General features: G+C 43.8%; 2 protein-coding genes across 3 annotated transcripts in view; both read right to left on the bottom strand.

Moving 5' to 3' along the window:
- jade1 (jade family PHD finger 1) overlaps positions 1-14,568 on the bottom strand; it is a 19,184-nt gene extending 4,616 nt beyond the window's left edge. Inside the window, exons 1-10 of one of the 2 annotated variants that reach the window (XM_050061896.1) lie at positions 14,416-14,568; positions 13,321-13,400; positions 11,365-11,447; positions 10,376-10,443; positions 8,337-8,494; positions 7,662-7,846; positions 5,898-6,109; positions 5,293-5,460; positions 4,283-4,399; positions 1,537-2,139 (exon numbers count right to left, since the gene is read on the bottom strand). In XM_050061896.1, coding sequence (XP_049917853.1) covers positions 1,537-2,139; positions 4,283-4,399; positions 5,293-5,460; positions 5,898-6,109; positions 7,662-7,846; positions 8,337-8,494; positions 10,376-10,443; positions 11,365-11,413 — 1,560 coding nt within the window. In that variant the 5' untranslated portion in view covers positions 11,414-11,447; positions 13,321-13,400; positions 14,416-14,568. The remainder of the gene's footprint in view (positions 1-1,536; positions 2,140-4,282; positions 4,400-5,292; positions 5,461-5,897; positions 6,110-7,661; positions 7,847-8,336; positions 8,495-10,375; positions 10,444-11,364; positions 11,448-13,320; positions 13,401-14,415) is intronic. The other variant, XM_050061897.1, reaches the window with a different exon arrangement.
- An 845-nt stretch (positions 14,569-15,413) lies between these two features.
- asmt2 (acetylserotonin O-methyltransferase 2) lies at positions 15,414-25,951 on the bottom strand. The gene is made up of 9 exons (XM_050061325.1): positions 25,638-25,951; positions 25,055-25,147; positions 23,641-23,815; positions 23,385-23,514; positions 22,669-22,737; positions 22,466-22,584; positions 22,235-22,372; positions 20,373-20,495; positions 15,414-19,203 (listed from the first exon to the last, which is right to left on the bottom strand). The coding sequence occupies exons 2-9, from the start codon at positions 25,133-25,135 to the stop codon at positions 18,992-18,994; spliced, it is 1,047 nt and encodes a 348-aa protein (XP_049917282.1). The 5' UTR covers positions 25,136-25,147; positions 25,638-25,951; the 3' UTR covers positions 15,414-18,991.
- Between the last annotated feature and the right edge of the window lie 991 nt (positions 25,952-26,942).

The raw sequence follows: 26,942 nt of genomic DNA, 5'->3' as shown, positions 1-26,942 counted from the left end.
ATTAATACATACTTTCAACATATTGTACCACAGTAGCCAGAACTATAACTATAATATTATTACTTTAATTAATGTTGTTGTAAGCTACTGTCATTACTGTCATTACTGTCTGTCCTGCATCTCTCTCTCTCTCTCTCTCTCTCTCTCTCTCTCTCTCTCTGTCTCTCTCTCTCTCTCTCTCTGTCTCATTGTGTCATACAAATTACTGTTAATTTATCATGCTGATCTGTTCTGTACGACATCTATTGCACGTCTGTCCGTCCTGGAAGAGGGATCCCTCCTCAGTTGCTCTTCCTGAGGTTTCTACTGTTTTTCCCCGTTAAAGGGTTTTTTGGGGGAGTTTTTCCTGATCCGCTGTGAGGGTCATAAGGACAGAGGGATGTCGTATGCTGTAAAGCCCTGTGAGGCAAATTGTGATTTGTGATGTTGGGTTTTATAAATAAAACTGAATTGAACTGAAAATTGAATATATGATATTTATATCTTTACAGCTGTGACAGTTGAGAACACAACCTGGATCAGATCTAAACTCATAAACTGTCTGTCTCTACTGTGGCTGCTGTGTCCTGAAGTCCCACAATGCTTTGTGTTGTCATGATCCTGTTGTCTGTTTTTTTTACTTGTTGGTATTTATTTCTATTTTTATGCTCTGTCAGGACCTGTGTCCACGTTCTCTGTGAAGAGTGGGTGAGAGCTGCTGCCTGGAGAAACAGCGCCGCACCCAGCCTTGCCTTTTTTGAGAGGCCGCTCTAAAAATCTCTGCACTTTTAAAAAAGGTGCCGCTGACGTCACCGCCGTTTTTAGCTCTGCTGCTGTCAAACCATCACAGCAAAGACCGAACAGCTGATGTTTGGGAGCAGATCAGCTGCAGGACGCCGAGCGCTGAGCTTTTATCACCACTTATTTTCAAAGCTTAAAGTTAACTGTGTCAGCCCTCTGTTCATGTAGCGTTACTTTAGCTACCAGGCTAACGCTGAGTTGACCCTGAGTTGACCCTGAGGTGACCTGAGTTGACCCTGAGGTGACCCTGAGTTGACCTGAGTTGACCCTGAGGTGACCTGAGTTGACCCTGAGTTGACCCTGAGGTGACCTGAGTTGACCCTGAGTTGACCTGAGGTGACCCTGAGGTGACCCTGAGTTGACCTGAGGTGACCCTGAGTCGACCCTGAGTTGACCCTGAGTTGACCCTGAGTTGACCCTGAGACGACCCTGAGGTGACCCTGAGTTGACCCTGAGACGACCCTGAGGTGACCCTGAGTTGACCCTGAGGTGACCTGAGTTGACCCTGAGGTGACCTGAGTTGACCCTGAGACGACCCCGAGGTGACCCTGAGGTGTGCTGAATACATCATTTCCTGTCTCTTGTGCTGCTGTAACTTGTGACTGAATCTACAAAGGATCAAACTTCTCTTCCTGCTGTCAGACTTTATTTAAAAGTATTTTCTTTGGTCACTCCCTCTTCCTGCTCCTCCTCCTGCTCCTCCTCCTCCTCGTCTCTGCTGCTCTGTGAACTACAGGAAGTGAGGTAGAGACCTACCCTCTCCAGGTCCTGACGGAGGTGCGTGAAGAGCTGCAGGCGTCGCAGCAGCACCTCGTGCTCGCGGCGTGCCAGGCTGTCCTCCTCGTCCTTCTTGGGCGTGAGGAGCGGCTGGTTGAAGTTGGCTTTGCGTTTGAGTTTCCAGTACTGATACAGGAAGTCCACCACCTCTGGCGGCAGCTTCAGGTGACTTGCCACCTCCTCCACCTCCACAAACTGGTAGAAGTCCTCCTCCATCTCCTGCAGCTTCAGCTTACGGAGGCTGACCCTCTTCTCCTGCTGGCGGCTGGCGAGCGCCTCCAGATCGCTGGGCGTTCTGTCGATGTGCTGAGGAGCCACATAGGAGGATGAAGAGGAGGAGACGGCGTCTTCCTCCCCTCTGACTCTGCCTCTTCTCCGTCCCTTCTTGTCTCTGGCGCTCTCCTTCTCCTCCTCGCCTCCCGAGTCTCTGTCTCTGGACTCGGCGCCATCCAGCCCAGAGTGTTTGGGGCAGTAGGACTTGAACTTGACCTCGTCGTCCTCGGTGAGGATGGTGTTCATTTCAAGGCTGGCGTGGAGGCCGCACGTCACGTGGAAGGCAGTCCGGCAGTTTTTGGCTGAGCACTGCGGCAGCAGACACACACTCAGTTAGTCACACCTTCATTCATTATACTTAATATTTATAATATCTCAATCTCTTAGCCGTCATCTCTACGATCAATCGTAATGTCCAATGACTGGAAATTATTTACAGCTGAAGAGTCTGCTAATACAACGATGACATCATGAACCGTTTGTACATATTGATTTTATATTTGTATTATGTGATTAAACACTGGAGCTAAGAGTGAACATTCAGACATGGTGGTTTTATTTTTACGTTGTTAGTCTCAGGTGTTCCCGTTAATAAAAAATAATAGTTAGTACAAAGTATAACCTTCTTCAAACAGACACTCTATGGGGGCCGTCAAACGCCAGAGTTGGCGTGGTTAGGGATGTGTGCGGATTAAACGTCCGCCCCCTCGCTAGTCGGCACCAGAAATGTTGGTCGGTTAAACCACTTTGTGTTTTATTCATGTTCGAGGCAGCTTAACTGTCATGCAGCCGCCCGCCACTAGTGGGTGCTACAGCGCTGTCAGACAGCACACTGGTAATGCTCCAGTAGACTGGAGCTTTAAACTGGAGAGACGTCCTGTCATAAACCAGCACTTTGATCTAGAAAATTAATTCAGCAGCAATGAATCTTTTTTGAGACGTTTTATTATTTGTTAACTTTAAGAGTTGTTGTATAATATTATTACTTTCAGTAATGTTGTTGTAAGCTACTGTCATTACCTGCATCTCTCTCTCTCTCTCTCTCTCTCTCTCTCTCTCTCTGTCTCATTGTGTCATACAGATTACTGTTAATTTATTATGCTGATCTGTTCTGTACAACATCTATTGCACGTCTGTCCGTCCTGGAAGAGGGATCCCTCCTCAGACGCCGTTTACACGTTGCTGGCTATTTTCATAAACGGACATTTCACCGTCTCCGTTTTCAGAAAGATCTTTGTTTACACTTACCCGTGTATATATACACAAGAGCATGCCAAACCTGTAGGTGGCAGTGTAACGAGAAGCTCAAGCCTTCCATGTATCCATTGTCACCATAGCAACATAGGTCGCACTTTTTACACAGGCGCAAGTTCCGGCGCATACTGTGACGTGGGCTGCCGTTTATCTCCGTTTACCTCAGTTTACATGCAAACGTGCAACCAGAGTTTTCCAAAATGTCCACTCTGGCCGGAGTTTTTAGAAAGACTCGTTTTCAGAGGAGAAATCTCCGTTTGCGTGTAAACGAAGGGCACAAACGAAGGAAGATGTCTCTGTTTACCAAAATCACCGTGAACGTGTAAACGGCATCTCAGTTGCTCTTCCTGAGGTTTCTACCGTTTTTTTTTCCCCGTTAAAGGGTTTTTTTGGGGAGTTTTTCCTGATCAGCTGTGAGGGTCATAAGGACAGAGGGATGTCGTATGCTATAAAGCCCTGTGAGGCAAACTGTGATTTGTGATATTGGGCTTTATAAATAAAATTGATTGATTGATTGATTGATTGTCAGATGATATGCAGGTTCACATTCATACTGCACGCAGCAACATGCCTCTTCATTATAACTTACATGTTGTTTTATTAACTTTAAAGTGAAGTGCATCATTTCTGTCAGATAATCTGCAGGGTTCAATGTGCCCCACATTTCAGAGGCACTTTATTTATTTCAGATGTTATTTAAGTGGTTAACTTTTGACTGAGTTGCATCATGTTCACGTTCATACGGCACGGCACGAAGTGTCTCGTACTTCAGAAGCATTTAAAATCCAACATGGTTGTTGAAGATTGTGATTAAAGGCTTCAGAGGGCTCTGAATGTGCACAATGTGTTTGGGACAATGTTTCAAACACTTCATAATAAACTGTGATAAATGCTGACTGTTGTGTTTTCCTTTTTTAGACTCGTCGACTCGTCTTAATCCTCAGTGTCACTCCTGCACTCTCCTCCCTCCATCACTCTCCTCTCCTCTCATTTCCTCCATTCCCCTCCCCTCCCGTCTTGTCCCCTCTCCTCTCTCCATCACTCTCCTCTCCTCTCCTCCCTCCATCACTTTCTTCTCCTCCCTCCATCACTTTCCTCTCCTCCACCCTGAGGGTTTTCCTAACACGCTGGGTGAAGCATTGCTCGTCACGTCTCATTAGACGCCGTGGCGGCGGTGAAAGGTGAGCAGCGACTCTACCTGTATACACGCTCCAGTCTTCTCTTTACACAGGCAGCAGATCAGAGCCCATCTGTTACTGGGGATGTGCGACACGTTGGTGATCGGCTCCATCTTCTCTGGATTCCCGATGCTCACCTGCACAAACACATTCATATTGATGCTCCAGCAGAAATCAAACCTCCAGAGTCTCTGTGTCTTTCATGAGTAATAAAATAAGACATTTTATTATAAATGAAACATTTTGCTGATAAAGTTTGTGTAGAAACTAAAGCAGAGACTGAGCACTGCTGCTCTACTCAAACCAACGAGTCTCTCTTTTGGAATTAACCTAAATAAAACTAAGATTCTTCGTTCAGTTGCACTTTATATTGTATGATTCTAGCATCACAGTGCACCTTCAGACTGGTGCAGCGCTGACACACAGTTGTGTGTCGTACAAAAATGTGAAAACATGTCGTCAGGTCTGAGGAATGAATGATGAGTCATCACAACACCTCTTCACTCTGCTCATTATACACATTATTATATATATATATATATGGTTTATTGACGAGCTGAGGCTGTACAGATTATGTCAAGTATTTGAAGATACTTTAAGAAATGACATCACAAGAAGTATAACACCAGTGTGGGCTCTGACGGAGCTCAGAGACCGAAGGGTTAACTTCATGTTCTTGTTCAGACGCTGGAGACAAACTCAAACAGCTTCTGTCTGCATGTTGTATTTTATACAGTAAAATGATGCGTTCACAGACAGAGGGAAGAACGACTTCTCTGATTATTGATTCTTTATTCCCGCTGATGGATCATCTGTCACAGCTGCTCAGTGACTTATTTACCAGAATCAGGTCAGTATCAGTCATAACATCTGAGATTAAACCTGTTCTTTAACCAGGAGTGACCTTTGACCTATTTATCACAGGGTCACACAGAGGACAGGAAGAGTTCAGGACAAACAGGAAGTGACACGTATCTAAACATAAACTGTTTGTTGTAATAAACTGTGGAGAGGAGGAGTTTATCGTCACCTCTGGAATCCACAAGGCACAGCTGACGTGGACCCACTTGGTTCCACTTCTGGTCGGCTTCATGGCTCCGCCCTTCTTGGGACACAACTGGCACTTTGGCAGGATGCCAAGGGCGCAGATCCGACACAGCCAGCTGCCCTTTGGGACCTTCTGGATGCCGTAACACGCCTGGACACACACACACACACACACACACACACACACACACACACACACACACACAGAGGACGAGTCAGCTTCAGACAGCAGAAGGATGAAGGTACAGCACACAGAGTGCGTGCGTGCATGCGTGTGTGTGTGTGTGTGTGTGTGTGTGTCAGATAAAGCTACAGCTACATCTGATCCGACAGGTGAGAGGAGTCGTTTTCATTTTCACCACAGGGACGCTGCGACCTTCATCACTCAGACACGTCAGGTCAGTTCAGATGTTTCAGATTTCACTCTTCACATCTTTTTATAAAACACGTCTGTGGGACTCGTTTGTGCTTCTGTCTGAACTCACAGATTCTATATTTTACAGTGAAAGTCTGATTTTAATCATTAAAAATATGTATTGGTTCTTTGTTGTTGATGTACGGTGAGTTAAAGGTGTGTTGACCTCTGACCTGGTGAACGCAGATGTTGCATTTGTCACAGAACACCATCTCGTTGTTGTCCTCGCCGTCAGGTGACTGGCACACGTCACACACCACGTCCTCATCGTACTCGATGCCCAGCCCCTCCTCCGTCTCCATGGCGTGCGTCATGTTTTCGTGGCAGCAGCGCTCAAACTCCTCCATCACCCGCTCCATGGTGATCTCGTCCAGCAGCGGCGAGGCTGGAAAAACAGGAAGTACAAAGTTTCCTGATTTTATTGTCACAAAGTCTCTTCTGATGTCATGAAAACAGTTTCATCATCTCACCACTTATTAAACTGCTGTTTATTTAAAACACTCATTTCTTTCTGCTGCCATTTTGGATTTAACCCTTTCCTATCCAACATGTGTAATTAGAGGTCTGACTGAGAGGTTTACTCAGTGAGTCATCTCACCATGAAGAGAGTTTAACTGGCGACAACAACGAGCATCTAAACACAGACGTGGTCACAGAAACCTAAAATAAAAACTCTCCCCATGAACCCTGAGAACCCAAAACTCTGATGTGAAGACAGACTGCAGCCTGACGAGGAGACGGAGCGAAGCTGAGACAGGAAGACAAATGATTTGTTCTCTGACTGTAAACCAGAGATGATCATTAAAGTTCATCTGAAATATTAATAACAGGTTTTAAATCAAAAGGATGTGTCTGAGTGAAGTGTCTCACACAAACTCTGAATGGACAGAAATACTTCAGGATGTTTATGTTTTCAGTTTGTCTCTAAAAATGTGATAAATATTGGAAAAAACAAAAATCTGATTTGACTTCGAAGTGATTTTTTATTTCTATATTTATTTCATTTTCTTCCTGTCAGTGTTCAGACACACAGAACGAACTGTAGCTGATGAATGAGTGAAGATTTCTCCCTCTGGCTCTCCATGAATCAAAGTCACGTTACAGAAGATGGCGGCGCGTGTGGACGCAGTAGCTCATGGTTCTCTGTCACAGTGCCTGACTTACAGTCTCTTTCCCTGGACCGTCACACCTCATGAACTGGCCTGATTGTCATTCCCAGTCTGGGTGACATCATAACAACACCTGCCTCTTATTATTGATTATTACTTATTCATTCTGATGTGTTTGTGATGTGATGAGGGTAGTGTCACTGTGTCCCGTGTAGCTTTGACATGTCGTTGGTACGATGACAATAAAGGAGGAGAAAAGAGGACACGTTAGTCCTGACGCCACAGTGTGACCTCACTCATGTGCAGCATTTCACCTGTGAGGTCCCTGATGTCCTTAGTTTTGTCTGCTTTTATTTTTCTATATAAAAACCCATCAGGCTTTATAATTCTTTGACATATAATAGATGAGTTGATAGATAACTGAATTTCCCCTTGAGCATGAATAAAGTTATTCTTCTTAAATAATAAAAGCATCAAATATAAGTGATGTGGTTCATCACATGACAGGATGTTGTTAACTTCACAATAAGCCACCAAACAATGTTGATTCGATTCAACTGAGGAGTCTAAAATCAACACAAGACGATGTCCGTAAATATGTTGTCGTCTTTTTCTTGGCCGTCAGATTAAAGTTTGAATGTTTAAGAAGGAGGTGTGTTTGATGCGGTGACACCGACGTGTCATGGGAATAAAGGTGGGTGTTAAAGATGATGATGATGATATCGATGGTTTCACTTTGTGTCGGTGACATATTTGAATCAGTCCAGATCGATGTGTGGTGCACCCCTAATCATCACCCTCAGTCCGACCCTCTGCTCTGTGACTCACCCATCTCTGAAAACTCCTCGTTGGCGATCTGCAGCCAGGCCACGTCCTCCTCGTTCAGGTCGTAGCGGCACATCCCATCAGCCAGCGTTCGGATGTCCACATAGCCCAGCGCCTCAGCGCCCGACGTCCGGATCAACTTCTTTGGTCTGACGAACATGACTTCCTTCCCCTTCTCTGCCAAAACCCTGCAGGGGATAGTCACCTTAGTTTGTGCTGCGTTCACAGGGTTAGGGTTAAATGTTAGCACACACGTGGACATCATCACATGAAGGAGACAAACAACAAATGAGACAAATTGTGTGTGTGTGTGTGTGTGTGTGTTTGTGTGTGCGTGTTCCAGCAGCAGGTCACAGACACACTCTTTGTAATGACACCAGGGGGCAGAGTTTTCACCTGACACGTCCAAATAACACTTAGCATGTTTCTGTTGGTGGGTAAACAGTGCAAGCTGGAGGCAACACATGACACGACTCGTGTAAATACAGCTTTGGTGTTTTAATCTTTCTCTAACTTTGTCCTTGATGTATCACAAACTGTCCGACTGAGAGCCGTCAAATCTAATTTAAATTAAACTGCAGCTCTGTAAGCCTCCTGAGCGATGACGTCTCCGCACAGAGGGGTGACGTCTCACTCAGGGACACACAGGATCACACATGGCGCTCTCTTCTGTCCTACCTGGCGACGGGCTGCGGGATGGACTGAGGGCTGACGGGAACCTGGACGCCCTTCTCCCACTCCTGCCTCCACGGGTCGGCGAGGACGTAGTAGTCCTCTGGGTTCAGCTGGTGCGAGTCGTGCACCTTCATGGCGGTGATCAGGTCGGTCCTGAAAACCTGCAGCATGAAAACCAGAGTCAGAGTGAGTCAGTGTGACGTGCAGCGGGGACACGTTTGGATTTGAAACCTCCTCTGAATCTTCTGAGCAAATATTCACCAGTGAAAAAGCAGAATGAGAACAAATGTAACTCTGTAGATGTTCTCATCTTACAGGCGCTGACAGATCGATCTGCTCTTCACTTAATAAAATCAGTGCACAAATAGACATTTCATGTCTATTTTATTCTACTCTACTCTAGATCAATGATGTCATCAAGCTCATATAAGCTCGTTCAGGGTTCAGTGTGTGTGTGTGTGTGTGTGTGTGTGTGTGTGTGTGTGCGCGTGTGTCTGTGTATCTGTGTCTGCACTGCTTTAAAAAAACAATCACAGAAACTGGCCAATCAGGATCCAGCTGAGGCCTGAGTCATTGTTTTGTTTTGATCTGATTGGCTGCTGATGGGAGGGCGTGTACAGAGGCCTGCAGGGGCCAAGTCCACAGACTGTACAGGAGATAAGAGCAGCCCACAGAGCCAGAGCACGACCTGCGACACGGCGTCAGCTCATCTCACAAACACTTGAATCACATGTATTAAACATTATTCATTTATGTTTTTACAGTTGGTTTTTCCCCAAAGATCCAAAACAAAAATAATACTAATGAAACAATGAATAAAAACACAACCAGAGCATCGGTCCATGAATTAATACGTCCACTGAAAGAAATTAATTCATTATTTTAATTAATGTTTTCAGTTGTTTTTTAGCAGATATTAATAACATTTGCTGGTTCTGCTTCCTATATGTGAGAATTTGCTGATTTTGAATGTATATTTAATGTTACTATTACGTATAAATTATATTTTGAATGTATATATTTATTCAACATACGATGCACATAACTGTACATACTTATTATGTTTATTCTTATTCTAGTTTTTATCCTACTGACGTGTTTACTGCAGTGAACATGACAGAATAATATATATTTTATATTTCTGACTGTGACACTGGTTTAATGGAGCATATATTACTATACTCTGACACACTTAATATCTGAAGTACTGCTGTCAAACACTGTCACATAACACACATCTTTTATTTATATCTTATTGAATTTATGACTTTATATTTACATACTTCTGTTTCATACTCTTATTTTTACTTCTTATAATTCTCTGTTCTTCACATCAGAGCGGCTGTAACCGATCAGTTTCCCTTCAGGGATCAATAAAGTATTTCTGATTCTGCGTCACTGACGACAACGACTGAAGAGTTTTGGTCTGTTGGACGTAAGAAGCTTTTAAAAGACGTCACTTTGGGAAACTCTCATCAGCATTTTTCATTTTTGTTTTTCACATTTTACAGACTAAACTATTAATTGTGGAAATAATTGTTAGTTTCAGGCCTGAACATGAGCGCAGAAGATAATTCATCAACTCAGTACATTATTTATTTAAGCTATGATCGTTTTAATGAGCAGAGTGAAGTTGTGATGGATTCATTCATTCATTCCTCTGACATGATAATTAGGTTTCACACAGTTTTGCACGACACACTAGCAGGTGAGACAAGGTGGCAGCCTACATGGAGTTCAGATCCTTTGGAGGTCTGATGGTGGTGGAAGGAGCATGCTAACATGTTTCCTAACCTGGCAGTGATTGAATGTTTTCACCATCCAGTCAAAGAGACGTCCAATTCAAGAACAGAGAACCAGCTGAATGTGAGGGACTGGAGCCTGGGGGGGTTTGGTCATGGGTGTGGGTCACAGGCCTTTTATTAACGGGTGCAGCTTTGACTGAAATATGATGACAGGTAACGGGTCGGTTCTGGTGCTGAGCTTTATGGGTGTGGGCGGGTTTTCAGAAATGGACCTTGTGCAGGTTGAGACGCACGTACCTCAGAGGGTTTCTGTCCGGTCCCTCTCCTGTGCTGTGATGAATGTTGGGACCAGCAGGTAGAGTTACCTGAGGGAGAAACACAACAGGCTCTTAAACATCTGATTTCTTCTTCGTCTGTTTCTGCTGCTACTTCAGAAACATATGAATTCTCCCCCCACCCCCAGGAGGAACTAGAAATATATGTGTGGCTCATTTGTATAGTCAAAATGGTGCACCTGACATTTTCTGTTTTCTGTTTCATGTCTTTGCTCGTCACTGATTTGACTTTGGGCTGATTGCAAAGTTACTGACAGCAGCAGCAGTCGTTTAATGACTCCATGTCAGAGCTCAGAGTCCTGAAGCATCGCTTTATTCATCAACTGTTTGTCTCACAAACCCTGAATCAGACCTGAGCTCAGACAGCTCAGAGTTTTTATACCAGACTGGATGATAAGAAGATCCAAACCATCTCTATACGACATGGTAAAACCCCGCCCATCTGACACTCAGGATGGTGAAGGATGAAACAAATGGAACAAAGCTGTTGACTGGTGTCAGATCTGGGCCCGTCTGTCTGACCTGCAGGAATGTCTTTAAAGGTCCAAGTGTCCCTACTCTGTCGCCTGTCTCTCAGACTGTAGACCCTCTTTTTCCTTTCCTTAATCTTTGTCCATCTGCCGCTCGCCTTTCCTTTTCTCTGTCTGGGTTTCCTTCCTGAACATGGAGCACACATTTACTGACACTGAGAACAAAGACACACTTTCTGACACAGAAACTGATGATGTGACATTTACACATGTGACCACACTGAAACATCAACGTAATGTAATAATCATATTCCAACCAAAGTGATATTCGGTGGTTATTTCAGGGAGACAGTTGACGTTTCCTCTGCTGCAGCTTTCACTTGTACAAATTGAGGAAGGTGGCACAAGTTGTGCTCGACCTCATTCAGCTCTATATTTGGACGGAGTACGAGTGAGTCAGCAGAGACAATATTTTGCTTACTTCCATTGTCGGAGTCATCGCTGCTGCTGGGGTGCCTGCTTCTCTTCATTGTCGTCTGTCTGCAGAGCTCCGGCGTGAGGACACTAAACACAGAGCAGACAGGAGGTCAGCCCACAGCTCACAACAACAACAACAACAAAAGTTTGGGAGGAATATTTAAAAAGTCCAGCTCAGAGACAGGATTTCACAGGACAGTGAAGAAGAGTATGATGAATTCCTGACAAACATGAGAAGCAGTTTAACAACTTCAGAGGACTCACAGCTGATCAACATTCAGCATGAAGTCAGTTCCACCATGAATAAACACACACTCATCATGACACACACAGCTGCTGCTGAAAACACTGAAAGGTCACATTTCCATGTGTTTTCCAAAATAAAGCAGGTACAGGTGCTCCTACAGAAACACTGTGCACGTATCAAGACACTTCCAGAAACACACACACTTCATATTCACACACTTTAAACCGACCGTCAGGATTTCTGTCAACTTGTGATGCGCAGCGGACAACACATCAACTGAGCCGCAAACAGATGACAGCTGATTGACGGCTGACTGACAAGTGATTACAGTTACATATTGACTGACAGCTGTCAGAAGCTACAATGACGGATGACAGCTAGGGGTGTAAATCACCAGCTTCATCATGATACGATATTATATCGATTTGTTTGGATGACGATACGATGTTTGCCGATATCACAAAGTCTGTTACAATACGATTTTGATTCGATTCGATTCAGGAGCCTGCGATCGATATGATGCGATATCATATACCCATCTAACACAATCATTTACATCAACTCACAAAAACAACTAGAATATGATTTGACCATTTTATTTCTGAGCTCTGTTTGTTGTTTGAGCGGAGGCCACTTGCCCAGAAATGGTGACACAGACGTGCTATGTGAATTTCAAAATAAATGTGTATCTTTAAGATGACGATATGGATCGATGTTTTCATTTTGCATCGATATAATCGGATCGTTAATCAATGAATCGATGTATCGATGTGGATCGATGTATCGTTACACCCCTAATGACAGCACATTAAAGTAACTGGTGACCAGTCAAATAGTGATGACAGGAACATTAATTGTTTAAGTGAACAACATAATCATCAGATACTGCAGATGTATTTTCACTGTCACATCTATAATCTGGTAAAATCTACAATCAACTTTAAAGTTAATTTAATAAATAAGTTCATTTACAGTCACAATTCATTTGTAATTCCTGAAATGTTTGGAGATGCTGTTTCAACACAGTCAAGACGCGATCCTTAATATTCTCTTGAACAATATACACCGGCCACAACTCCCTCCTGACCGTGGCTCTGTGCGTGATCGTACTTGTTTTAGCATTCAGTAGCAAGAACCTTTTTTCTGTTGCATATCGTGTCAATAACTGTGATGAGCAAAAGTAGACAATAACCTTTGACAGAACATCTTTAATGATGGTGTCACCAGTACATTTATAACAAAGTTTAACAAAGCGCTGGTGAATCTCTGCCTCACAGTCAGCTCAGCTCAGCTCAGCCTGTCATCACATCTTTGACATCAGTCCTGTGAGAGCACGGTGACGTGCAGCGTGCTGCTTTGTTTAGAGCCACTGCTAATTTGTTTTCCTCATTTAATGAAGCATTTAACCAAATCACAAAACAGTAATGGAAACGTGACAGAGCTAAAGCATACAGAGTGTGTGTTTTTATCCTCTGTCCCTGTGTGTATCTGGATGTGTTGTGTGGTAAGCTGCTGGGTGCCTGAAAGTATCAGTGTCCCTGCAGCTCCCTGTCAGCTCCTGGAGGTGAATCATGAGGCACCTGAGGAGATGCATCGTGTCTCTAATCAAACCTTGATTATAAACACCAGAGTTACACAGTAGTAAAACCTGCTCAGTGCTGCAGCTGCAGATGTGACAACATAGCAGCCTGTTAGATGAGGATGAGTACATACCACAGTCACTGATGATGATGATGATGATGATGACAACAACATGCAACACAGACAGCCAACACCATCAGGAACTCTAAAACCTGCGGACAGGTGGAAATATCTCAGGCTGTGTAGCAGGATGCACAAGGGGGAAGGTGCTAACCCTAACTAGCAGGCTAGGCTAACAGCAGCTTAGCCCCGGTTTGAGTGTGACGCCCCTTTTTCCAGCAAACACGCACCCCAACGTATCGGCTAACTAGCTAGCGGCTAACTGTAGCTAGCGGCTAACTGTAGCTAGCAGGCTAAGGCAGCTAGTGTTTACTGTTGCCCCGGCAACACAGCGACACACGCAGGACGCTATTACTGTGTTTTTACGGTGTGATCGCAGCTAGCTTTAAATCAGACCACACAGCGGTGCATTTTTTAAATCACACTGAAAATGCTGGCCGGCTAACGTTAGCCGGAGCTAATCTTCCCACCGCCGTTACGCAACGTGCGGGCCCACCCACACCCGGCGCCTCCGGTGCAAATGTTGTTCATGATAAGGCTTTTCAAAATGCTCCGGTACGCCTGTTAGCTTCATTAGCATCCCGCAGAGCGAGACACCGGTTCATAGCAGCAGGTTTACACTTCAATATGCAGCATTTTCTACCGGCAGGTGTGCATGGTGAATTCAGCTGACGTTAGCTCGCTAGCAGGAGGCTACTCTCCTCCTGTGTAATGTGGCTGGCATTAGCTTTAGCTCGTGTTGCTAACATAACGTTGCTTGTATGGCGCCCCCTCATTAAACAGCTAACTGTCAAAGGTTAAGGGTCAATAATAGAACCAAACTAACTCCCTGCCATCGACACGTTATTGATCTGTGATTATTAATTAATAAACAGTCGGTGTGTGAGCGGAGTGTGTTGGTGGGCAGCGGGGCTCAGTGTGGAGGGTTTACCACAGGTTAATCTTTGGCGCCATTTTAAATGACGATGTTTCGTAGCGGGCTGCTGCTGCTGCCTCCATACTGCTCACACACTAACTACACTTATATTCATTTAAACTACACACTCTGCATTATAACCACATGAATCAGAGCCCCGGAGGACCGAAAACAAACGGTAGGGTACATACAGAGAACGTCAGGCCGAGGAGAGCCGGGCTTTGGGTCTCAAGTGAAGCGCAGTTTGAGCTCAGAGTTCCGCTTGACCCGCATTCCACATACACAAACACAGCGGAGCTGAGAGCGAGCTGCGGCCGGGAGGAGGGGACCCTGCCCGGGCTGCAGCTGCGCCTCTGCGCCGCTGGAGGGGGCCGGAAACACCGCTCAACAACCATCATATTGGCCCATCATACAGGACCATCATGTTGGACTGTATGATGGGCCAGTATGATGGGCCAGTATACTGGACCATCATACTGGACCATCATACAGTCCAGTATGATGGGCCAGTATACTGGACTGTATGATGGTCCAGTATACTGGCCCATCATACTGGACTGTATGATGGTCCAGTATACAGGACCATCATACAGTCCAGTATGATGGTCCAGTATATAGGACCATCATATTGGCCCATCATACAGTCCAATATGATGGTCCAGTATACAGGACCATCATACAGTCCAATATGATGGGCCAGTATACTGGACCATCATATTGGCCCCTGGCAGCACAGCATGGTTAAAATAGTAAGATTTTATTAACATGTTTACACACAAAGTTTCTACAAACATCATGTCAACATTAACATTATTATTATTATTATTAATAATGTTTGTGACTGTTTTCATGTAACACACAGGTTAATCTAGTTAGACTGAGCAAAGAGAGGATTTTATATTTTCTGATAATATATTAATATGTTAATAAGTAGTAAGTGAGTATGTGGGTGTACATATACATAAACTGTACAAATATGTATATTCATATTTTGTATATTTTACATATTCATTGATTCAAATATAAGAAGACAGCAGGTCAAGTTGATTAAGATATATATTTAATATTTTCAAAGATAATTTCTTATATGTATATTATACATTTGGACTGGTTTATATTTGTAAGTCATGGGTAATTGGTCATTAATATTACATACTGATACAGGTTTATATTTTCTGAGATAGATATTTGTTAATTAGAATTATTTATTTACACAGGTTGTTGTTGTGTGACAATGTTAAACTGTAAAAACAACTGCACTGCAAATTATTTCCAGGAAGTTACAATATGTAACTGTAATATTTCACAGTAAATGACATTATTATCACCTCACAGGCTTTTACTGTGATATTTAACCACATTTTATTGTGAAATTTATGCAGGTAAATATAATAATTTTACAGGAGCATACTGATAAATCACAGTAATCAGATGTAAATTCAGTCATTTACAGGAACATTCTGTCATATATCAGTAATGTAACAGGCTCTAACTGTGAGGTTACAGTTAAATATATTTTACAGGACTCATTTCTTCCGGCGTGCTGAGGGCCGCTGCTGGGCCGCTGCTGGGCCGCTGCTGGGCCGATGCTGGGCCACTGCTGGGCCGATGCTGGGCCGGGCCTCACAGTATTCCATTTTTGTTGATTTCAGTGTAAAAATTACTCATATAAATAAACACACTACATTATGTTGTGAAAAGCTCCAGTAAAAGATTGAATCATTTAAAATATAAGTCCAGAGGTTTTACATTAACCCCTGAATACCAACTTTTTTCTCCCCTGTTAGAAGCTATAAATAAGAAAATTAAATCTCATTAAATATTCTGTTGATGGGTTTCACAATGATTTTAAGCAGCGATACCAACAAACAAATCATCATATTTTGTTTTTCTATATTAATAAAAATCCCACTAAACATGTGCTGGAATAGAAATGTGATGTAGAAGCTAATGTTTTAGTCACACTTTGTTTGATTGTATTTACTTTTTATAGGTTTCAGGTTTAGCTTTATGAAGAGTATGATTGTAATTCTTCTTTTTAAAATATGTGAAAATAAATGGAGAATAAAATGGAAGTGGTCGTTTCCTTTAATGTCAGAAGGGTCAGGAAGGATCGGTGCAGAATAAAGTCACAGACAGCTTTAAAGACAGCGATAAAACAGATGCAGTATGTTCCTGATTGTTTTTAATAACGTGTTTAATATGTAAAGTTACATGTGGAGAAAAACTGCATCAATAACAGAGCTGCATCGTCAGAATCAGTCACCTGGGGATCGTCTACACATGCATAGTTTTAATTATTAATTTCTATAAACATGAACCTTTTACAAAGAAGAAAGAAGACGTCGGTGTGTGACTGAATGTGCAGGATTCATGCTGGTGACGTGGAACAGTCAGAGGACACAAAACAATCATTCACACCTCGTCTGTCACACACATCACTAACGCTAAAGTGTCTCCTGCTCCTCTCACACTGCTCTGTATTCAGGATGTGACATCATCAGTACACAATCAGAGCTCAGATTATGTGTAAACACGTGATGTTCCAGAAATGTAACAAACAAACAAACATAAATAAAAACAACAGCACTGCAGTGATTCTTCTTTGTAACAGCAGCAGAGGGATGGTGGAGGCAAACTGAGTGTCTGATTTACATGCAGTCTGAGAGGGAACATGAACTCATCACAGTCAACACAGTCGCACATTAAACATAACATCACAACACACAACATGTTCGTCAGCTCAGATATAAATCAGTGTTTGTAATTAATCTTCAGAGGAGTGTTAAAGTCTGATAAACAAAGCAGAGCGCTGACCTCATCACAGTGACCCATCACATGAAAACACTACTCGGACTGAGCAAGAGTCACCGCCCCTGTGGTTGTATGACCCCGCCCACCCGCCCACCCTGTGATTGTATGACTCCGCCCACCAGCCCACTCTGTAGTTGTATGACTCCGCCCACCAGTCCACCCTGTGGTTGTATGACTCCGCCCACCAGTCCAGTGTCTCTGACAGTCTCCATCCATGTCAGTGAAAACATGGATGCTTCACACACAGAAGATCTATACAATCAGCACAGTTTCAAGATTAGAGTCACCAATTCAGTATCTGACCAAATGTCTCCCCTTCTGTTCCTGAGATATGACGTTAAAACATGATGATGTCACAGTCAAGATGACCGTTGACCTTTTGGATAGAAAATTCTCATCAGTTCATTCTACAGTCAGAGTGGACGTTTGTGCCAAATTGAATGAAACTCCCTCGAGCCATTCTTGACATCTGTTGACGAGAATGGGACAGACGGACAGACAACCTGAAGACATCATGCCCCTGGTGAGGCTCTCACCTGAACACAGGTGTAAAAACTCAAGAGTGAATCTGTGGTTCTGAGATTTTAGTTTGGTGAGGTCGGATTTATTTTAGGTTATAATATTGTCTTTTTCTCTTTTTCATCTTTGTCTGTCTCACAGATATCTGTCATTAACAGAGGCTCAGACACACCTGGGTCAGTCTGTGCACCAGGATCACACAGGTCTGCCTAGTGTTTGTACACTGAGATTAGTTCATGCTGAGACACATCTCTGTTTCTTAAAAGCTACTAAATAAAGACTCTGGTTGCTTTTTAGTTTCCCTGTCTCTGCTGCTTCACAGACAGTGATGATGGTTACAAAGATCAGACTGTGTATATGAATCATGATTCAGTTCAGTCACAAAAACAAACCCGTCACAGTAAATCATCGTCCTCTCTTTTTAAAACGAGGTCAGTCGGAAGCTCACAGCCCGGGGCGGCGGCAGCTCAGTCTGAGGAGACTCACAAGTTCAAGTCCCTGAATGGACCAAACACTGGATGTGGACTGGGAGCCAGAGAGCTGACGGCTCAGGATCCTGGGGCTGCTGAGGTGCCTCTGAGCAAAGCATCAAACCCCCAACTGCTCTGACCCCCCGTCTCATCAGTGCATCTTTAAACTTGTTCAGATAACTGACAACATTTTTACACTTTGGTTTTTGTGCGTATTAACAAAGACATATAAAATGTTAGTGATGTTTAGATGTGCAGCCCAGCCAACATCTGTATGTGGGGCCCATGTGGGCTGAATAAGGGGCCCCTGTGTGGGACTGTCCACAGGCTCCATACTGACCCCACATTGGTTTGTTTACCCAGGTGAGCCCCAGATAAGACGTCCATTTTGGGCCCATCACTGTTGCTACCCAGGCAGCTCCAGCAGTACTGACATGGAGCCCACCTGGGTGAACACACCTGTGTGGGGTCAATATGGATCCTGTGGACAGTCTCATATAAGGGCCCCACATACAGATGTAGGCTGGGTGGTGGGCTGATTTTAGACGGAGCCAGGCTCACTGTTTCTACCTGTTTCCAGTCGTTATGCAAAACTGAGCTAAGCTAAGCTAACGTGTTGCTGGCTGTCAGTTGGACTCAGAGTATTTCCTAAAACTTTTCTTTGACCCTGAAGAGTTTCTGTTTGTTTCCACAGATGTGTTTCAGACACTGATCAGAAACTTCCTGCAGCAGCTTCGGTCCAGAGAAACGTCTATGTCGGGGAGATACGATAAAAACAGGCTGACGTGTCGTCACAAAGGAAACTGGAGCTCCGTCAGCTCTGAGACAGGAAACATTTTGGTGTTCAGAGTTGATCAGATCATGTCGTCCTACAAACCCTCTGAAGTCTTTGAAAAGTTCCTGTACTTTCTCTGAGACTCCTCCCACCTGTCTCCAGCACTTCCTTCTCCCACCTGTCTCCAGCTCATCTGATGGCCAGGATGGCATCGTAAGACTTGCCTGTGCGGCACAACTGGATGTTGTGGAAGCCGGTCTTGTTGAGGATGCGTGTGTACTCGGACGGTGGGCGCTCCCGTCCCTCCGCCTGCACCAGCATGTTGAGGGAGAAGATCTGAGTCATGACGGGCCCTCGTCTGTTCTCAAACAGCATGGCTTCCACCAGCAGGACGCCGCCACCTGCCAGGACGACCACAAACATACTGAGGACTCAGAGTGTGAGAATAAACACACAACGTGTCTCAGACATGTGACAGACATGTTGATAACTTTAAATCCTCGTCTGTCCTGCAGACACAACATGTGCTCTCTACTGACACTGTTTCACTCTCTTTAATAGAGCTGGCTGGGTTCAGAGGTGAAGCTGTGGATGTCATTTATACACATTTATACACATTTTTATACACATTCATACACATTCATATTCATACACATCGATACATACTCATACACATTCATACACATTTATACACATTTTTATGCACATTTTTAAACACATTCATACACATTCATATTCATACACATTCATACATATTCATACACATTTATACACATTTATACACATTTTTATGCACATTTTTAAACACATTCATACATATTCATACATATTCATACACATTTATAAACATTTTTAAACACATTCATACACATTCATACATATTCATACACATTTATACACATTTTTATGCACATTTTTAAACACATTCATACACATTCATATTCATACACATTCATACATATTCATACACATTCAGACACATTTATACACATTTTTATACACATTCATACACATTTATACACATTTTTATGCACATTTTTAAACACATTCATAAACATTCATATTCATACACATCCATACACATTTATACACATTCATACACATCCATACACATTTATACACATTCATACACATTCATACTCATTTATACACATCTATACACATTTATACACATCTATACACATTCAGACACATTTATACACATTTATACACATTTGTGACAAGGTCACAGTGAGGATGTGATGGAGGAACAGAGGCCAACAAAATTTTGTAACAAGAGTTACAAAGTTGAAGTGTATTTATTAGCATCTATTAGCATTTAGCATTGTGGCGCTGATGTCATGCTGCATTTCTATTGGTTGGTTAGTAGACATTGGTGGTGACAGCATCACACAGTCAGAATTTGATCCCAGGCTGTCTTTGATCACAGACTGTGACAACGACCATGTTTGAACCTCTCTGACTGTGTGACGTAGGACAACCAAAGATATCACCACGTTTCTTTACCGCTGGTCGTCTTTAGTCTGGGACAGACCAGAATCACACAGTGGACACACACAGTAGGACTCACCTGGCCTGCAGGTGTGGTGGATCTTCCTCAGCAGCGTCAGACACCTCTCCTCAGGCCAATCATGGAGGATTCGGGCCAGAACGTAGAGATCAGCAGGAGGAACCTCACCGCTGAAGAAATCTCCTGCAGGACGTCAAGACATCTGTTTAAATGAGCTGTCACTTTATTAGGAACATCTCCCTCAGACTAACACAGATCCTGGAACACATCCTGTTTAGTTTATTATAATTAATAACCCGTGCGGTGTTAAACACGGAGGAGGTTCTGATATTAAGTTTATTATAATTAATAACTCGTGTGGTGTTAAACACGGAGGAGGTTCTGATGTTTAGTTTATTATAATTAATAACTCGTGTGGTGTTAAACAAGGAGGAGGTTCTGATGTTAGTTTATTATAATTAATAACTCGTGTTGTGTTAAACACGGAGGAGGTTCTGATGTTAGTTTATTATAATTAATGACCCATGTGGTGTTAAACACGGAGGAGGTTCTGATGTTACTCGTACTCGTCGTCCTCCGCTTATCCGGGTCCGGGTCGTGGGAGCAGCAGCCTCAGCAAAGAAGCCCAGACAGTCCTCTCCCCAGCCACTTCCATCAGCTCTTCCGAGGGAACCGCGAGGCGTTCCCAGGCCAGCCGGGTGATGTAATCCCTCCAGGGTGTCCTGGGGTGGCCCGAGGTCTCCTCCCGATTGGAGATGCCCGAAACACCTCCTAAGGGAGGCATCCAGAAGGAGGTGTCCGGAAGGCATCCTTACCAGATGCCCGAACCACCTTAACTGGCTCCTCTCGATGTGAAGGAGCAGTGGCTCTACTCCGAGTCCCTCCCGAATGTCTGAGCTCCTCACCCTATCCCTAAGGCTGAGCCCAGCCACCCTGCGGAGATACCCCGCTTGTACTCGCGATCTTGTTCTTTCAGTCACTGCCCAGAGCTCGTGACCATAGGTGAGGGTTGGAACGTAGATCGACCAGTAAATCGAGAGCTTCGCTTTCTGGCTAAGCTCCCTCTTCACCACAACGGACCGGTTAAGCGCCTGCATCACTGCTGACGCCGCCCCAATCCGCCTGTCAATTTCCTGCTCCATCCTACCCTCACTCGTGAAAAAGATCCCAAGATACTTAAACTCCTCCACCAAAGGCAGGACCCCCCCCCCCCCCCCGACCTGGAGTGGGCAATCCATCCTTTTCCGGCTGAGGACCATGGCCTCAGACTTGGAGTTGCTGCGAACCATCCCAGCAAGAGCTGGAGGTCACTGTTCGATTGAGCTAGGAGGACCACGTCATCCGCAAAAAGCAGGGACGAGATTCTCCCGTCACCGAACCTGACACCCTCCACCACTGGGCTGTGCCTAGAAATTCTGTCCATGAAAGTTATGAACAGAACTGGTAACAGCTCTGGCGGAGTCCAACTCTCACCGGAAACAGGTCCGACTTACTGCCTGCTACACGAACCAGACTCGCACTCCTTCGGTACAGGGACTGGATGGCCCTTAGCAAGGGGCCACCAACCCTGGGCGAAGGCCCAGCCACCAGGCACTCGCCCAAGGGCCCCAGCCCCAGGCCTGGCTCCAGGGCGGGGCCCCAGTAACCCTCTGGGCCGGATACACGTTTCCTTGTTGTTGTCCATCATGAAGGGTCTTTTGAACTGTTCTTTGTCTGACCCTTCGCCCAGAACCAATCTGCCATGGGAGACCCTACCAGGGGCAAAATGCCCCTGACAGCATAGCTCCTTGGGTCATGAGGGCACTCAAACTCCTCCACCACGATAAGGTGACGGTTCTCGGAGGAGTTCTGATGTTAGTTTATTATAATTAATAACCTGTAAATGAGACTCAGCTGCCACTTTATTAGGAGCAAAGACTCACCGCTCTGGAAGAGCACGGTGTCGTCCTCCTGACAGAAATGTTTCTGGGCCATCTCGACCACTTGCGGGAGGTCAAACACCGTGACGGAGGAGGACGGGTACGCCTTCACCATCTCACGGGCCAGAGCCCCAGTGCATCCTGGGAGTTATTCAGACACAATGATGTCAACAGGAAGTCAAAGCATGAACTTGTAGGTTTGTCTTGTTCTCAGGTCGCAGTTTAACCTCTCACCTCCCAGATCAACGATGTTCTGAAAGCAGGAGAGGTTGAACGCCGTCACGATGTCGTGTCCATCTAGAACCCAGGAGGAGTTCATCAGACCCATGAACTTCAGCATCTCCTCCTCTGACCTGGAGGGAGGAGTTAACAGAGGAGTGAAACTCTGCAGACAGACAACTCGTCGACACGTTTAATCACCTGACATCAGCTCTGACCTGTAGATGGCCTGGAAGACATCCTCTGGAGGAAGGCCGAAGGTCTTCTCATTCTGGTTCCTGCCCTCCCTGTGACGTGGGGAGAAGAAGAGTAATGTGTGCATGCTCATGTAAGATGAAGATGGTTGACATGTTAGTTCAGCTGTGTCAACATGTGTGATGGAGGTGCTGTTGGAGAACCTCCATGTCTCTGACTGTTCTATGTCTTCTTCTCTGCTTCAGTCTGAGAAGACAATCTGAACTTCCTGTGCAGCCTCAGAGACATGAATCACTCTGGTCCTGATGAACACACTGAGCCTTAACCTCTGTCATGTGAGCTTCACCGTCCTCCTGACAGGAAGTGAGGTTGTGCAGAGGTCACTGAATCCATTCCCCTTTTCTCCACCATCATGGAACTGGTTCTGTTCTAGACCCAACCCTAACTGCTTCTGTTCCAGACCCAACCCTTACTGGTTCAGGTCCAGACCCAACCCCAACCCTAACTGGTTCAGTTCCAGACCCAACCCCAACCCTAACTGGTCCTGTTCCAGACCCAACCCCAACCCTAACCAAAGAACATGGGACCTTCACTGTTGTCCTCCATGTTTCCTACATCTACATGACCCTGCTGTTGTGACCTTTGACCTCAGCTCTGAACATCAGATTCATCTCCACACAGTCCTACATTAATCTGATCACAGACACAGGACCTGAAACTCCCATGATGCCCCACTGACCTGACGGCGTCCACCATGTTGTTCCACAGAGGGTAGATGGTCTGTGATTGGTAGATGATCATGTCGTGCAGAGACTTGCTGCTTCCTTTGGCCAGATACAGGTTTGCCACATCTGTACTGCTGTACACAGCTGAGACACATGGACACATCATCATCATCATCATCATCATCATCATCATATTCATCACCACCATCATCATCACCATCACCCCCTCTTCCCCCTCCTCCTCCTCCTCCTCCTCCTCCTCTTCCTCACCTGTCCCGTCCATGTTCTCCACCTCCAGTATCTCGATGCCCACCAGTGCGTCCAGTAGCCTCTCCATCCCGTCCTCACTGGTTCTGAGCTCTTGAGCCACATGTTGAGCGCTGAGCGGCTCCTGAGACTTTAACAGGAGGTCGAAGACTCCGAGTTCACAGGCTGAGAATATCACCTGCAGCAGAGACACAGCAACACCTGCACATCAATATATAGATCATATTGATCACATCAAACAGTTTGTAGATCATATTGATCAGTTTATAGATCACATCAAACAGTTTATAGATCATATTGATCAGTTTATAGATAATATTGATCATACTGATCAGTTTATAGATCATATTGATCAGTTTATAGATCATATCGATCAGTTTATAGATCATATTGATCACATCAAACAGTTTATAGATCATATTGATCACATCAAACAGTTTATAGATCATATTGATCAGTTTATAGATAATATTGATCATACTGATCAGTTTATAGATCATATTGATCAGTTTATAGATCACATCAAAGAGTTTATAGATCATATTGATCACATCAAAGAGTTTATAGATCATATTGATCACATCAAACAGTTTATAGATCATATTGATCAGTTTATAGATAATATTGATCATACTGATCAGTTTATAGATCATATTGATCACATCAAACAGTTTATAGATCATATTGATCACATCAAACAGTTTATAGATCATATTGATCAGTTTATAGATCATATTGATCACATCAAACAGTTTATAGATCATATTGATCATATCAAACAATTTATAGATCACATTGATCACATCAAACAGTTTATAGATCATATTGACCATATCAAACAGTTTATAGATCATATTGATCAGTTTATAGATCATATTGATCATATCAAACAGTTTATAGATCATATTGACCATATCAAACAGTTTATAGATCATATTGATCAGTTTATAGATCATATTGATCATATCAAACAGTTTATAGATCATATTGATCACATCAAACAGTTTATAGATCATATTGATCATATTGATCAGTTTATAGATCACATCGAACAGTTTATAGATCATATTGATCAGTTTATAGATAATATTGATCATATTGATCAGTTTATAGATCACATCAAACAGTTTATAGATCATATTGATCAGTTTATTGATCACATCAAACAGTTTATAGATCATATTGATCAGTTTATAGATAATATTGATCATATTGATCAGTTTATAGATAATATTGATCATATTGATCAGTTTATAGATCACATCAAACAGTTTGTAGATCATATTGATCAGTTTATTGATCACATCAAACAGTTTATAGATCATATTGATCAGTTTATAGATCATATTGATCAGTAACAGACTCTGTGACATCACTGACAGAAACTGAAATAATAAATGAGGGGTTCAATTTTTACCTTTGACACTCTGAAGCCGTTGAAATACTCCAGCAGTTTGAAGGGATAGTCGAGCTCACTCTGGGACAGATGCTCCGCCATTAGGGACTGTACCTTATTGAAGGGGGGGGGGGGGGGGGGGGGGGGGTGTACCAAAATAAACATCATCTATCTTAGAAACTATAAAACCAGAAATTATTGTTGGATTTTCTGATTTCCCACAGTCAAGGAACACATCATGTGATGAACCACATCTGATCTTAAAATCGTGACATTTCATCAGCATCACTTTGTTCTGTGTCTCATTTAACATGTATTCAAAATTAAACTGAACAACAAGAGTGAAAAAATGAGACTTTTTTAACTTTTAACTTTAAAACATCAAAAATCTAAAAACTGATTTATGTTGGAGTCACACTGCTGATTAGTACACAACAGCCCCTAACTGCACACACACACACACACACACACACACACACACACACACACACACACACACACACACAGATCACACACATCAGACCGTTAATTCATAAAAAGGAATTCATGAAGTTCTGTTTGAATGAATCCTAACAAACATCCTGTTTATCGGATCATCGCTCACCGGATGTGTCGCCTGGAAGAAGCTCCGGTCCTCGAGGATTTATCGGAGGAGTTTAGTCTGTTGTCAGATTTAAAGATGGTCTGATCCTGAGCGGGGCAGGCGGAGGTTTTACGTTTGTTTTAACCCAGATAAGCTCAGATGTCGTGTTGCGTTCAGCAGCAGCTGTCTGTCTGTCTGTCTGTCGGTGATAAAGTGAGATGTTCGGCGGATTTAAGTCCCCCTGCTCCGGGTCTGAGGCTCCGGGTCTGAGGCTCTGAGGCTGCTGTGTGTGTGATGGCCGATAGAAACAACAGTGTAACTCAGAAACATCAGTGAGTGAGAGGAGCTGCAGGTCACCAGGAGGAGCACTGGGGGCGCTGTTGAGCTGTGGTGATGATGATGGTGATGATGATGACAGAGGTTTATTTTTACCCTGAACTCGGTCCCATCTCCACCTCAGTGAACATGTCTGTGATGATGAAGATGAAGATGATGGTGGTGATGATGATGATGATGATGATGATGATGATGAAAGATAAAGTGACATAAAATGTTAAAACTCAATAAAGAACAAAATGTCCTCAGATTGTTTTTAACCTGTCAGTGATTCACTGATTCATAAAAATGTTCCTGTCATTAAATCATGTTTTCACATTAACGTATTTTAAAATTCATCTTTAAAAACATCTGGTGACTGGCTGAATGATCTGAGCTGGTGACGAGGTGAATGATCTGAGCTGGTGACTGGCTGAATGATCTGAGCTGGTGACTGGCTGAATGATCTGATTTGGTGACAGGCTGAATGATCTGAGCTGGTGACTGGCTGAATGATCTGAGCTGGTGACTGGCTGAATGATCTGATCTGGTGACAGGCTGAATGATCTGATGGCTGAATGATCTGATCTGGTGACAGGCTGAATGATCTGAGCTGGTGACTGGCTGAATGATCTGATCTGGTGACTGGCTGAATGATCTGAGCTGGTGACAGGCTGAATGATCTGAGCTGGTGACAGGCTGAATGATCTGAGCTGGTGACTGGCTGAATGATCTGAGCTGGTGACAGGCTGAATGATCTGAGCAGATCATTATATTTGTCCCTTCTGAGCTGCCGTCATTTAACCATCAGTGTTAAACATCTTCCTGTTACAGTGAAACTTCAGCTCTGAATGTGACGTGTTTGTTTGTGAACACATGACATCAGTTTGTTTGTGAACACATGAAGTTACAACTGAATATTTTGTTCATAGCTGATCTCTAAACATGTTCTCAGCAGAACCTGTTAATGTGAACATACAGGTAGAGAATTGATTCATTCATTCTAATGAT

This window comes from Epinephelus moara, chromosome 14 (genome assembly GCF_006386435.1).
Source record: "Epinephelus moara isolate mb chromosome 14, YSFRI_EMoa_1.0, whole genome shotgun sequence".
NCBI lineage: Eukaryota > Metazoa > Chordata > Actinopteri > Perciformes > Serranidae > Epinephelus > Epinephelus moara.
Note: the sequence above shows the minus strand (reverse complement) of the source record. Positions and strands in the feature narration are given on the sequence as shown.